Source organism: Nannospalax galili, unplaced genomic scaffold, assembly GCF_000622305.1.
Source record: "Nannospalax galili isolate Female #2095 unplaced genomic scaffold, S.galili_v1.0 scaffold585, whole genome shotgun sequence".
Lineage (NCBI taxonomy): Eukaryota > Metazoa > Chordata > Mammalia > Rodentia > Spalacidae > Nannospalax > Nannospalax galili.
In genome coordinates, this window is record NW_008354016.1 from 988012 (window position 1) to 1001468 (window position 13457).

Sequence of the window (13457 nt, forward strand, 5' to 3'; positions counted from 1 at the left end):
TTGAAAAGGACCTAAGTTTCCTCTGATCACTGAGCCTGTCCTGTTCTTGACATTCAGATTATGAGTTTGAGGCTTTTAAGAGCTTAACTATTTCTCCAGTTTGAGCCTATAGTCTTGAAATGAGCAAAATAAATAGGCTTAGATGGTATTCACCAGAAAATGCTGTAAAGAACTATTAATCTATAAGATGTCAACACTAAAATTTTCACACGAGAGTATGTAAACATTAATCTCTTTTAGTTTTTTTCTTTTTACTTTTGAGACAGGGTCTCCCTGTAGCCTCATATGGCATGAAACTCATTATGTAAACCTGGCTGGCCTTGGCCTTGATCTCGTAGAGCTCCACTTACCTCTACTCCCTGAGCTGGGTTTTAAGGCATGCGCTACCACAGCTGGCCAAAAACTTAATCTTAATTGGCACAAAACCAGTATACACACAAGCAGAATGAATTCTCTTTTACTATATTAACACACATGTACAAAATTTTGAATACTCATGAGGAGACAACGCATCAATGCCCACAAATACAGGGTGGCCACTGCTACACATGACCATGGTTAAAGACATAGGTATGTCATTATTATATAACTACATATATCATATATAAATTATGCTATATATGAGGGAATTCTGAGTTGAGTATAAGGACTACTATTAAAATAATAGAAACAGGGTACAAAACAAACAAAAGGATGATTTTAGCTGCTGGAGCTCTAGTGTTTCTAGTAAAATAACTTCTCTAAGTTATGGTCTTCAATACTAAAAAAGTATAATTATAATAGAAAATATATCCAATCATTTAAAACTGAGAATTTAATCACAAGAAATTATCAAGTATTTCTTGTGAAAATACTTAAAATTTTCAAGTACTCCTTTAAAATACTGTGGATTTTTTTCTTTATTTTATGAAACCCAAAAGATATGAAAAGATGACAAAATTATTCAAAATAACTAAAATGTGTATAATCCATGCTAACATACTGGATGAAAGTCAGTTCTCACAAATTATCAGAGTTGTTTTCACTCTATAAGAGATAGTTCTGTTTAATTCTCTTTTGGCAGGTGAGAAATTAAAGCACAGAGAGGTGAAGAGCTGTGCACAAGGACATGAGTACCTGAGTAGCAGAGCTGGCACTTCAAGCAGGCCAGTGTTGCCTAACCACCCAGAGACACCACCCAGACTGACTGAATGAAAGCATCACGTACGGAAATACCCACATCATGTACAAATATTCCCTTCACCGAAGGTAAAAGCACTAACATTAAAGCATATGCCGAGTTTGGTTTTGATGGCAGCCTTGCCATCTTATGGACCGTGTTAGAGTCTGGAACATAAGAGACAGCACTGAAATATGATAAAATATTTCAGGCTATGGAGTACGGTGAAGAATGTATTCTTTATGGAAAGTTTGCATCCATAAAAGCAAGAAGAAAAAGGTTTGAGCCACTGATAAGGAAAAGAATTCACAAAGCAAAAGCTTTTGCTTTGAGTTTGGGAACAAATATCAGTAAAAGATATGGGATTACAGATAAACCCTATATTCTATTAATGGGATGGATATATTTTCCACAAAATGAAGGAAATGAAGGGAAATATCAATATATTCCTAGATGCCAAAGGAATGAACCGTACGTAGCTAGGAATGTTTTATATTTTATATATTCCACAAAGGCTCACTTATCACATCCATGTAATAAAAAGAGAATTGAAGCAAAGTCCAGTACAAGTACTCATTGCATAAGTTAGAACCACCCTTTACACTCATATCTGAAACCTCTTCCTTGTTTTTCTAAATATATACCGCATGCAATCTGCAACAAGGAAAGCCAAGACATAATTTACAGTAAATAAAGTATATCTTTTTGAAAATCTGAAAAGTTATAAATAAACCAATTCAGAGGTACAGTGTTTTGAATTTGTTTCACTTCTAATATAAGAAAGTAAGATTGTCCACTAAATAATTTTAGATGTGCTAAATCTTTAAAGGCCTTCACAGTGAAGAAAATGATTTATCTGATTAGGAGCCACAATTTTCTCATAATTAGCTTATAAAAAAACGAGCCTACCTAGAAAACAGTGGGAGAGAAAGAGGCTTCTAGGTAACAGATTTGGGCTGCTGTGTTATTTCTCACAACCAATGAAGTAATTAATAAAGAATTTTAACAGAAGACTAAGACTATGAAGAAGCTAATTTAATGCAGTCTCCATGAACCAGCAAAGAAAGGGAAAACAATATAGCAGTAGTTTGCTAAAGCAAATATAGTCACTGGCAAAATAATAATAATAATAATAATCATTTTCCAAACACCTAAAACAGGCAACAGAGGGATGCCTGTATATGTTTCTTCAAAATCAACACAGACGTTTCCTAAGAGATCTTAAGAAGTTTTTGTTTCTCTACTTCAAGAAACTAATAGTGTTTAACCAACAATCAAGAGAGGAGCATACAATGACCATTCTTAAAACAAAAATAAAACAACAATCACTTGAAATGTGTTCCAGTTTCTCAAATGCAAAAATAAAGCTAGGACTCAACAATTTATAAAGCCATGATTAAAAGAAAAAGAAAAGAATGTGAAAAAGAAGAGGGGAGAGGAGAGACAGGAAGACGGATTTTTAAAAATCAACTTACCTTGATACGTTTTCTGGAATGTATTCTAGGACAGGGTATCCATCACTTCTTCTGGATGACAGGTCACCATGTGATTTCCATGACTCCACTAATGTATTGACAGGAGGAAAGGAACTCAGGTGTTGGAAAGACTGGTCTCTAGGTGATCGTGATAAAGATATTGTACCTTGAGCACCAATCCTATAGTGAAAGGACTGTCCACCAGAATTCACGCCAACAATGGCAGATGAGGGGATACTGGCCTCGGAGTAATAGCTCCCATCATCTGGCTCTTGCTTAATTCCCATTGGGAATGCGCTGCCTTCACAGTTACCATCAAAGCCCGGCACAGGTGGTCCTAAAATTCCTGACAGGGAATAATAGTCTTTATCATCCATAAAGGAAAAATATGAGCCATCCATAAATGGAAATGGGTTTATAGTCGGATTCCCTTTAAAAGAGGCTCCTGAACACGAGTGCTTGGTTGATTCTTGCTTTATTGGTACTGAGAATGGAGAACTGGAATTGATTTTGCTGTTTCCTCCTAGACAGGAGCTGCTGAAAGCTCCATCTGGTTCTGCTTTTATGTACTGGACAATGTTGAGTTGGCCATTCACACCATTGGAGATGGCATTATCTACTTCCTCAGTCTTAGGAAAAGGGACCTCATGAGCACCTTTCTCATGGGTGTCTGGACTGGGAACCACATCCCTGGTGGCACCGGCTCCAGCAGAGGTGCCAGAGGCAGCGTAGCTGAAGGCATTGCTGATGAGGCTGCAGGTGGACCCCACAGTGCTAGTTGTTGGGCTAGAGAGAGTGGATCTGTTGTTAGTATTGGAAGGGCTGGAAACAGAGCACCTTGAGTTGTTGAGATTTGCCGGGCTGGACACAGAGGAGCGCAGAGTGACATTATTTGGACTGGAGACTGGAGATTTTACACTGCAGTGACTTGGAGGACTGGAAATTGGGGATTTCATGCTGCTTAATGGACTTGAAAGAGGGGAGCCCACATTGCTAGCATGTGTTGGGCTGTGCGACCTGGAGCCTCGGTTTTCAACATTGGGGGAGCACGTCAGAGGGGTTCCTTGAGTGATGGGGCTATGCACTGGGAAACTGCCAAAACTGGCTGTAGAGGAGGACACGGAGTTGATGCCCGCAGGGCTGCACACTGAAGACGTCATGTTCAGAGGGCTGCAAACAGAGGGGCTCTTCTCATGACAGGTGATTGGGCTCTTAACAATGGCACGCATGACGCCGCCATTCATGGAGCTCCCGGAATCAGACATGAATGACCTCAAGGGCCTGTTCACACCACTTATCGTGGAGGGCCGGTGGCCATTCTCTTTGTAAAACTTGACCAGCTGCTCCATGTTTTGATAAACCTTTGCTGGGCTCATGCTTCCTTGTTGGTTCTGCTGATCGAAGGTATACTCAGCATCTCTGACAGAATCCATGTACAAACCCATGGACTCAGCGACGGTGGCTGAAAGCTCCTTTGATTCCAGCTCAGTTTTAATATCAGATGGTAAAATCCCAGACCGATTATTGTCCTGCTGAAGGCAAGGGAGTAGTTCATGTTTTTCTTTGCTGCTTCCTTGAGTACTGTTGTTTGGAATAGCACCGGAAACACAGCTGATGTTGACAATCTCCATAAAGTTGTTCTCATCGGTCCTCTCTACAGGCCCAAGTGAAGAACGCTCCACATTCTGAGAAACTTGACTCCACCGTCTTTCCATATCCAGACCTTCAGGGAGACTGTGGTAACCTTTGGTCTCCATAGCTAACAAAGAGATTCATATTATAAACCTTAGTCAATAACAGCAGTACTGTGCTAAGAAATCCTAAAATTGCACTTACTGAATATATATATATATATTATATTTATATACATGTATATATACACAAACATATTCATTATACTTAATATTTCTAGTTACATTAAAACTGACCTTCTTGGGGCTAACATAACAGAATATTGACTGTAACTTGTCCAGAAGTCAAAATAAGAAACAAATAAAAATTTGCATTTCAATAAAAGTAACAAACACACTATAAAAAGCCTTCAGGATTTGTAAAGAATATTTATAAATGTTAACTTACTTGACTATTAAATAATATTCAAATAATGATAAGGATTGATAAAGCAGATGAAAGAGAAAATGAGGACTTAATACAATGATGGACTTGCCCAAATTCATGGTTACAAAATCAGATTTAACATTAGCCTTCTGGGCAGCCCTTTCTTGGGACCCACTTCTGCCATCAGGAGCTCTGGTTGCTTGCTTTCTCCTTATAAACTCCTTCCTAAACTAATGCAAAACCAAACAAACTACCCTTCTGACTTTGAAGGTTGGGGAGACTTTGATCATATTAAACTTGAGGCTGTCTTACATTTGAACACATATATGGCTTGTTACAAACAATCTGGAAACTCGATGAAAGTTACCATTTCCAAATATACATTTGCCCAAAGAGTTATCAAAGGAAAATAATTTATGAATTGTTTTTAAAGTCATAAGACTTTGTTGAAGTAGATTAACAGAGAAGATACTTTAGTATCAATTCTGAAAAGTCAAAGTTTATATATCCTGACTGACTTATGCAAAAATCACAGAAGTTGCAAAACAGGTCAACAACATCAAGACTCTTTTCCTGTACTTTATATAGGAAATGACTTTGATATGCACCCTGGCTTGGTGACACCTCTGCTGAAAAGACTCCTAAAAGCCAGACATTTTATTTTCAACAGTGAATGAAGGAAACTTGTGAAAAGCTCTGAATATTCAAGCATTCATTCATTTAGTAATATTTCCCAAGGGCATGCTATGTCCTGGGCCTAAACAGGCCTAGTACCCATCCTAAAGGGTCCATGGGATTTTCTTAGATATACAGTCATAACTATATGCTTTTAACAGATAAATTTAGTTCATGAACAGATTATAGTAGGATATATATATATACACACACATACATAATTCCTATGTATACTATATTATTCAGTGCACTATTGTGAGCCTTTTAGATATGTTATTTATCCTGACAAACAAGCCTATATACAAAGAACTGCCCAGATAGTACAAGTCAGACATTGAAGCATTGGTCACACAGCTAAGTAGGAGAGCTGGAATTTGATTTCAGATCTTTCTATTACCAGTGTTTCTCAACCTGGGTCCTATGGACATTTGGAGGCAGATGATCCTTTATTGTGGAGGTTTAGCCTATACATTCTAATATGTCAGGCAGTATCTCTGTTTCCTACTTACTAAGGAAAGGAAACCTTTCCTTAGTAAGCAGCACCCTTCCCAGCTGGGACAAGCAATAAAATGTCTCCAGACTACCAAGGTCCTTAGCAAGTAAAATTGCACTTATTGAATATATATATATTCATTCTAGTTAACATAAACAGTATTTCTAGTTACATTAAAACTTACCTTCTTGGGGCTAACATAACAGAATATTGACAACCAATAAAATGTCTCCAGACTACCAAAGGTCTTTAGCTGCTGTCCCTGGACAACAGCTCTAGAGAAATAGACCAATGTAAGGAAATGTTTGACAGAAAATGAACCATTCTAAGTAAACTTCTACCTGAGAATCTTCTTAGTATTAAAAAAATGACCGTATGCATTTTTCAAGCCTATAAGATCCTGCCATTTCTGTAGTTCTGTGCATAAGCCCTACTGCAGGCCCTGCATACTCCCTCTTCTTTGCCACTAATCCCTCTTCCCTGTCTTCGTCCCATTAAAAAACGAGACTAGGAAGTCCTTGGCTGCAGAAGTTGTATTAATTAACAATGACAAATAATACAATGGCTCTACTAAATAAATTGTTATTACATATCACCAGCCTCTATAATGAAATGTAATACATGGACTGTCTGAATATTATAATTTTCTCCTATTTTTCTAAAGTAGATTTTAAGTTCTGAGTAGTCAGAAACTATCAACTTCACCACCGTGTCCCAGATGGATAGTAAAATGCAAATAAAAAATGTTAAACTATTATACTATAATCAATACTCAATTTGTGAACTTTAAAATCTACCAATTATGTAGCATGCTTTCACTTAAAGAACATTAATCTATGAATTCTTAATCAAAAAATCAATCACTAAGCAGTAGAAAATAAATCAAATTACAAAAATTGAGGTAGTTATCTGGTAATTCCAGCCAAAAAGAAATAGAAAGGGATAAAAGCCAAATAAAAGAGGAAAAAAGAACATAACAACAGAGTTGGAACCCAAATCACTCACTGCTAATACTGGACTTTTCTATTTATTTAGTCATAGCTATGGATCATAAAATACCATAAATATTATGTGCTACCTCTACTTCTACAAAGAATATTCTGTCCTCTCCACACCAAAGACAGATGAATATATAGCTACGATATAGGTGTTTCAGGTTGAATTTCATTATGTACCACAAGAAATATGTCTCTTTGCACTCAGAAAAGAACAGCTTGTATGTTTTCCCCTAACCCCATTACCAAACTCACATACCTCTCCTAGCTCTGTGTCATCATAGACCCAAAGGCTTGGAGACTGCCCTCACTTCTGCACCCTCACCAAAAGGCCCCATGAGGGTCCCCCCATTCCTGTACCTACAGCTCCCCACCTCTTGGTCACAGGCAATGGGACTCTCTGCCTTGAGTCTGAAGGGGAATCTTCACCCAAGCCCCTCTCCAAAACTCCACCTTCCAACTGTCTTTGGGGATAGGTGAACACTCTGCTTTATTTTTTTAGGTCTCAGTGAAAAATCTGCATGATAGAGCCCCTGGGAATTTATAGTGCAGAACCATTTACTTTTTAATCCAGCACTCCCTAAAATTATCTGCTCACTGCACCTTTTTTTCATGGAATATCTACCATTACCCTGAGGGACACTTGTCCCCACTGACTTAAATCAAGATCTGAGTAGACTCCATTCCAGAGACAGTAGGCACCAACCATAGTTCCTCTCTTAAATCGCTCTATAAGAAAGCACCTTATCAGCTAACATCAGACAGCTGATCACAACTTTCTATGTCCTGGGTTCACCAAGCCCTGAATTCTCTTAATATCATAAAGCCGCCTGTACTTTACCATGTCATTGACAAGACTATCATGAAGAATTTGCCAAAGGCTTTGCTGAAATCTAAACTGGCTTTAAGGCATTCTCATCTAACAACCTCACCCACCTCTCAACAAAGGATATAGAGCAAAGGTTGGCAGCAAACATAGGCACATGGAGAATGGCTAGCATCTGCCTAATTTCCACTGCAAACCTTTTTTTCCCCTAAGATCAGATGCTTTTTAAATAGGATTATGGAAATATTTTACGCCTAGTTCTCCTTGGCTATTATTTTAATTAGTCTTTTCTGTAAACAAATAGGTCAGGTTAGAAATTTATTTCCTGTGTAGTCCAGGAAACTGGGGTTGCCTTTTTAGAATTGGCATAATGACCATGGCTTTGAACAGAAGTTCAGTCAACCTGAACTTAGTAGTGAATACTAAAAATACTACTTGATGAGTATGATTCTCATAAAACTTTATCCTGAGGGTTGAGGGGAAGTTTTTGTTACTTAAGAATAAAATGAAATGGCATACTAACTAGGTAAAATCAGACTTCAGACTTGCCTGCTTCCCATAGGATAGTATACCAGAGACCCTTGGACCATTATGAACCTTTAATTTCCATGCAAATGAAACATGAAGACATTCACACAGGTAAGGGAAACCACCGGCAGGCTTTACTGTAAGCAGTGTGGGTGTGGGTCTGGGTGTGTGGTGTGGTGTGGTGTGTGTGTGTGTATGTGTGCATGTGTTCGCCAATGCTATTTCTATTAAGGAAAGCCTGACTTTAAATTTCATAGTCTGTTAAATTATCCTTTTCCATAAGGAAGCTGTTTCTTTTGTCCAGGAATTATTAAAGATCCTTGGGATTTGTTATCTTATCTAATACTCCCCTAAACATAACCTCAGTTTAACGGCATCCCTTTCCAGTTATCTCGATGTAAGGGGGCACCATAAAGACCAAGCCTTATGGACTTCACAATACACAGTTGTAGAAGTGGACTGCATGAAACTGGTTTTTGTCATTGTGCTCTTCAGAACTATTGCCTTCCCTTCTTTTACAGAGGAGGGAAATGAAATAAATCTGCCAAGGTCAGCTAAGAGAGTGGGAGACCCAGAAAGAGTTGAGCACTTCTGATTTCTGTTCACTCACCTAACTCACCCAGCCACCTCAGCTTTCCAAATTTCCCAAACAAAACTACCTCTCCCATAAAAGAAAATGCTCTGCTTTAGATGCTGGTTTTATTTTTATTTTTTTCAAAACTTCTCTCCACAAGCATTTCTACTGTAGCATGTCATGATGTCAAGCACGAAACTAAAGCAAGACTTCACAGATGGATAATACTGTTATCATTACTCTGTAAATATCACCAATAAGAGTACCTAGAGAATGAGGACAAAAAATGGTAAGGGGCAATTTGCTGCCTTTAAAATTCAGCAATTTCACTAGCTCGCCTGTTATCAAAAGTTTGCCGAACTATGTTATAATACATAATTAAAGCAGATGGTGTCACAAAGCATTAATTTAAAACTGGTCTTTTTAAAATTCAGTAGGAAAAGCCACGCATGTGAAATTCAGCCGGGTAAGGATGTAGCTTTGTCCCTTCTCTCATGCTCTAAGACTCCCAACTGATGACATAGAAAGCACAGCTTTTCCCCAGTTTCCCGAATATCATGGACCTGGAAATGCATGAATTTCCAGACCCCTTATACAGATCCTTCGGGATCTATCTCCTTTAACTGTCCTTATCTGCTACACCTCCCACTGAAATTTGGGAGCTTCCGCAATTGATAGATGAAAGAAACATTATTCAAAAGTCCTTTAAAATTTGTAGGAGGAAAACAATCTAAAATTCATCTTTAGGGAAAGGGGAGGGTGGCAGACCTCCCACTTGCCAAAGGCGGTTAAAAGTGGCTCTTTAGATGGCATTTATCCAAAGTGGCCAAACTTTCCCAAAATAGTCTTCTGGTGGCCAAAGGCGGGGGGGGGGGGGGGGGGGGAGTGGAAAACCAAAACAAAACAACAAGCACACAGCACCATACTGATTGTGCCTCCAGATTACGCAGCCACTTCTCCCTGCAAAGTGCAGGCACCCGCGCCGCGGCCGCACGCAGAGCAGGACCCGAGGCACCCCGCTGCGCTGCGCACCCCTACACACCTGCCTCGGCCGGGGTCCTCCTCTCGCCGTCTACCTGTTGCAGCGCTTGCCACCGCCACGACACCCCTGCTGCGGAGCCCCCCAACATCCAACCACATCCAGGCCGGCGAGCGCCGCTCTCCCGGCAGGAGGAGAGCCCAAGGCTGCAAACGCTCTTCCACCCAGGTGACTTGAACCGGCTTCCTCTGAGCAGCCAGAAGTTGGCTAGTGTCTCCCTGCCCAATGACACCCGGGGCGCCGAAGAGCTGAGGGGAGGGGGCAGGGGCTGGGCCAGGGCGGGCCAAAGAGAGAGGAGGGAACGGGAGGGGGCGGACGAAAGCGGGGAGGGGGAGTGGGCCAGCTGAAGGGCCGGCCCTTTTAAAAGCGGGTCACGTGTCCAGAAAGTTCAGGTTGCTAGCCCGCCCCTCTGAGCCATTCCTATTGGCCCAGAGGGAAGCCAGGCTCCGCGCTGCACGAGTGGGGCGCGCTTCTCATTGGACAACCGGCGCTGTCAGTTATCGGGCGGGCGACATGACTGATACAAAGTTGCTGCGACACAGCCTGGACTCCGCAGCTTCCTTAAAGCCGCAGAGGCAGCGCTCGTTCCCGGAGCCCCGAGGCGCCGAGGCCCCGGGGCACTCCGGTGCACGCGGCCTCCTAACCTTTCGCTCCCTCGCCCTAACTTTTCTCGCCGACCCAGCTCTCCCACGGCGGGGGGGAACCCCAGGCTATCTGGATAGAAGGGGAAGTGTAGTGACGCGGAAGAAGTCAGGTTTTCCGCCGGCAGCCTAGGTGACGTCCCCTGCGCTCTCCACCTGCAGCGCCAGGTGAGCAGCAGCGGCGCAGAGCCGGCGCCGCCCACCGCGTCCGCAGCCCCGGGGGACTCGGGTGGACACCCCCTGACTCCGGGCGCGGTCCCCGCCCCGCCCCGCCCCCTTCCTCGGCTCGGAGTTACCTTGAGGCTGAGCAGCCGCAGTCCCTGCTGTGGGAGAGCCAGAGGATCACGTTCCCACTCGATTTCAATTTCCTTGTTTTAACCGTGCAGGAAAAGCGGGTGCTTTCAGTGCAGCCAAACCCCTTTAAACACTGAGCCTTCCTCCCACCCCACCCCCTGTCCAAAAAAAAAGAAAAAAAAAAGTGCCAGGGTCAAGAGCTGCCGCTCTCCTGCCTGATAATTTTGTTACTGTACTTAAATGACTTCAGTACTGGATTTTTCCATTACTTCAATATGCAAGAAAGCTTACTATGAGGATATTCACTTTATAACGGGGGAAGGGGATGCACATAATTCGGCCAAGCGTACAGGAGAAGGGAAAGGAACTAAACTGTTTTCTAAGGATCCAGTATCTGCAGGAAGAGCCTTGGGTTCCCTCCGTTGCCCCCACCCCATCTCCTTCCTCCCACCCAAACATTGCACTTACTTAGCAAGAGGATGGGCTCCTTAACTTTGATTTCTAAGGACTTTTATACTCCTACAAGGTTCGGGTTTGGACTCCCTTGCTGGCTCGGAATCAGCATTAGTGACGTACACACCTAAATCTGGTCCCCCCGCCCCGCGCGACCGCTGGCCCGTGGCGCCAGCTGTGAGGCTCCAGGCTCAGCCTTGCTCCTCGCCCAGCAAAGCCCGAGGAGGAGGAAGAGAAAGAGGAAGAGGAGGAGGAGGAGGAGGAAATTACAGTAAACAATGATGCTATTCTCACAACCCAAGCAAAGGGAATATGCAGAAAACAGGCGGACGACACCTTGTACCTGAAGGCCGCTTGTTTCCTTATAGTTAGTTAAGCTTCGGGAATCCCAGACCCAAACCCAGGGAGGCTAGAACTCTCGGCCACTCTGGCCGGAAACTCCTTGGAGGCAGGGGAGATTGCCAGGCGCCTGCGAGCTAGTCGGGACCAGGGACTCTGGTGCCCACCAGTGCCCAGCTGGCCCTGCAGCCCCGAGTCCCTGCCGAGTGTCCCAACTTTCCGGCGAGGCCCGTTGTCACGCGCACTCTCCAGGCCCGGAGAGCAGTCGGGCATCTCTCACTCCTCTGCTGCGCACGGGCGTCCAGCCGGGAGCCAGGGGCGTCCGGGACCCGGCGGCCCGAACTCGCGGAGACGCGGCGTCTCATCCAGCGATCCAGAATGATTCATTATTAAAGAAATGGACGTGTTTCTTTTCCCAAGTTTTTTACCTCCTTTGGGGAGGGATGTTCTTGCCCTGGATCGAAGCTTCTTGCAAAATCTAGGTTAGAACTACGCGGAGCAACCGCCGCGCCCGCTAGCCGAGCCCTCCCGCACCCTTGCTCAGAGGCGGTCCGGCGGGCACCTAGCCTCCTGCGCGCAGTCCACCTCGGTTCGACCCCTGCACCGACCCTGCCTGGCCCGCGTCCGCCCCTGCGCTCTCAGGCCCCCTCCCGTCGCGGTCCACGCAAAGTGACTGTCGCTGCACTCACCTTTTCTAGGACATGGTGGGGAGGCTGGGGCGGGGGAGGGGGCCAGCGAGCCTCCTGCCGCCTCCGCGGCTGCTGCCACCACCTGCAAGTCCGATATTGGCTGATCGAGGTGAGGATGGAGAAGAGGCCAGTCCGGCCGTCGCCCTACTGACGGTGGGTAGAGCGGTGGAGCGGGAGTGCAGCTACCGGACTGGAGGCGGCGAGCCAGCCGCGCCAAATCGCGCGGAGGGGGCTGTGGGCACCCGCCTGCCACCAGCAGCGGTGGCCCGGCCTTGACCCGCCGCTGTCTGGAGCTGTGCTCGGTCGGGCGGTGACTGCGAAGGTCCTGGGAGTCCGCCACTCCTGTGGGAAGACCCCGCGCCCCCTCCGCGGGCTGGGGTGGCCGGTGACAGCTCGTGGTGGAGCGTGCGTGTGTGTGTGTGTGTGTGTGTGTGAGTGCGTGTGTGCGTGTGTGTGTGTTTGTGGGGGCAGTCGCCGGGGTGCCTGCAGTGCCGCGGCCCCCTCCCCAGGTCACACCCTCACTAGCGGGATGAGACACCACCGGGTCCTACCCACTGGTGGAGACACAGTGCTGGTGGCTGTGCTCTGAACCCCAGCCACTGACAGCAAGGAGGCCCAGGGAAAACCGAACCCCAATGCACTCAGCCCCCCCCCCCACCTCCCCGCAGGTCCCCAGAGTCAGCCCTGACCTGGCGCCCTGTCTCAGGTGCGGGTGCCACCTGGAGGGGAAGCGGAGGGCTGGAGGACCACGCGCTGTCCGACCGGCAGGGAAAAGGTTCTTTCCTGCTCCCTGGCTACCCCCCCCGTGAGACTGCTCCCTTGTCGCCAGTCTCTGGCTAGCTGGGCCGCTGCCCCACCCCCACCGTGGGGGGGCTCCCGGGAGGACGACCTGGCGCCCTGTCTCAGGTGCGGGTGCCACCTGGAGGGGAAGCGGAGGGCTGGAGGACCACGCGCTGTCCGACCGGCAGGGAAAAGTTTCTTTCCTGCTCCCTGGCTACCCACCCCGTGAGACTGCTCCCTTGTCGCCAGTCTCTGGCTAGCTGGGCCGCTGCCCCACCCCCACCGTGGGGGGGCTCCCGGGAGGACCCGGGTGTCTGCTCTGGGGCGTGTGGGGAGTGACGGTCCCTGCGCTCTGACGGCGGCTGCAGGGCACCGAGAGCCCAGGAAGGGGCCCAGCGGCAGCAGCCCTCCCCGCGCCGCGCGCCCCCGCGCCGTCCCG

At 45.6% G+C, this 13457-nt stretch overlaps 1 protein-coding gene across 4 annotated transcripts in view; it reads right to left on the minus strand.

Moving 5' to 3' along the window:
- The window catches only part of Nr3c2 (nuclear receptor subfamily 3 group C member 2), a 373979-nt gene that overhangs the window by 354646 nt on the left and 5876 nt on the right, over positions 1-13457 (minus strand). Inside the window, exons 1-2 of one of the 4 annotated variants that reach the window (XM_029555028.1) lie at positions 12239-12361; positions 2635-4393 (exon numbers count right to left, since the gene is read on the minus strand). In XM_029555028.1, coding sequence (XP_029410888.1) covers positions 2635-4391 — 1757 coding nt within the window. In that variant the 5' untranslated portion in view covers positions 4392-4393; positions 12239-12361. Of the gene's footprint in view, positions 1-2634; positions 4394-9825; positions 10070-10759; positions 11278-12238; positions 12362-13457 lie in introns of those variants that run through there. The other 3 variants (XM_029555029.1, XM_008851104.3, XM_029555030.1) reach the window with 3 other exon arrangements.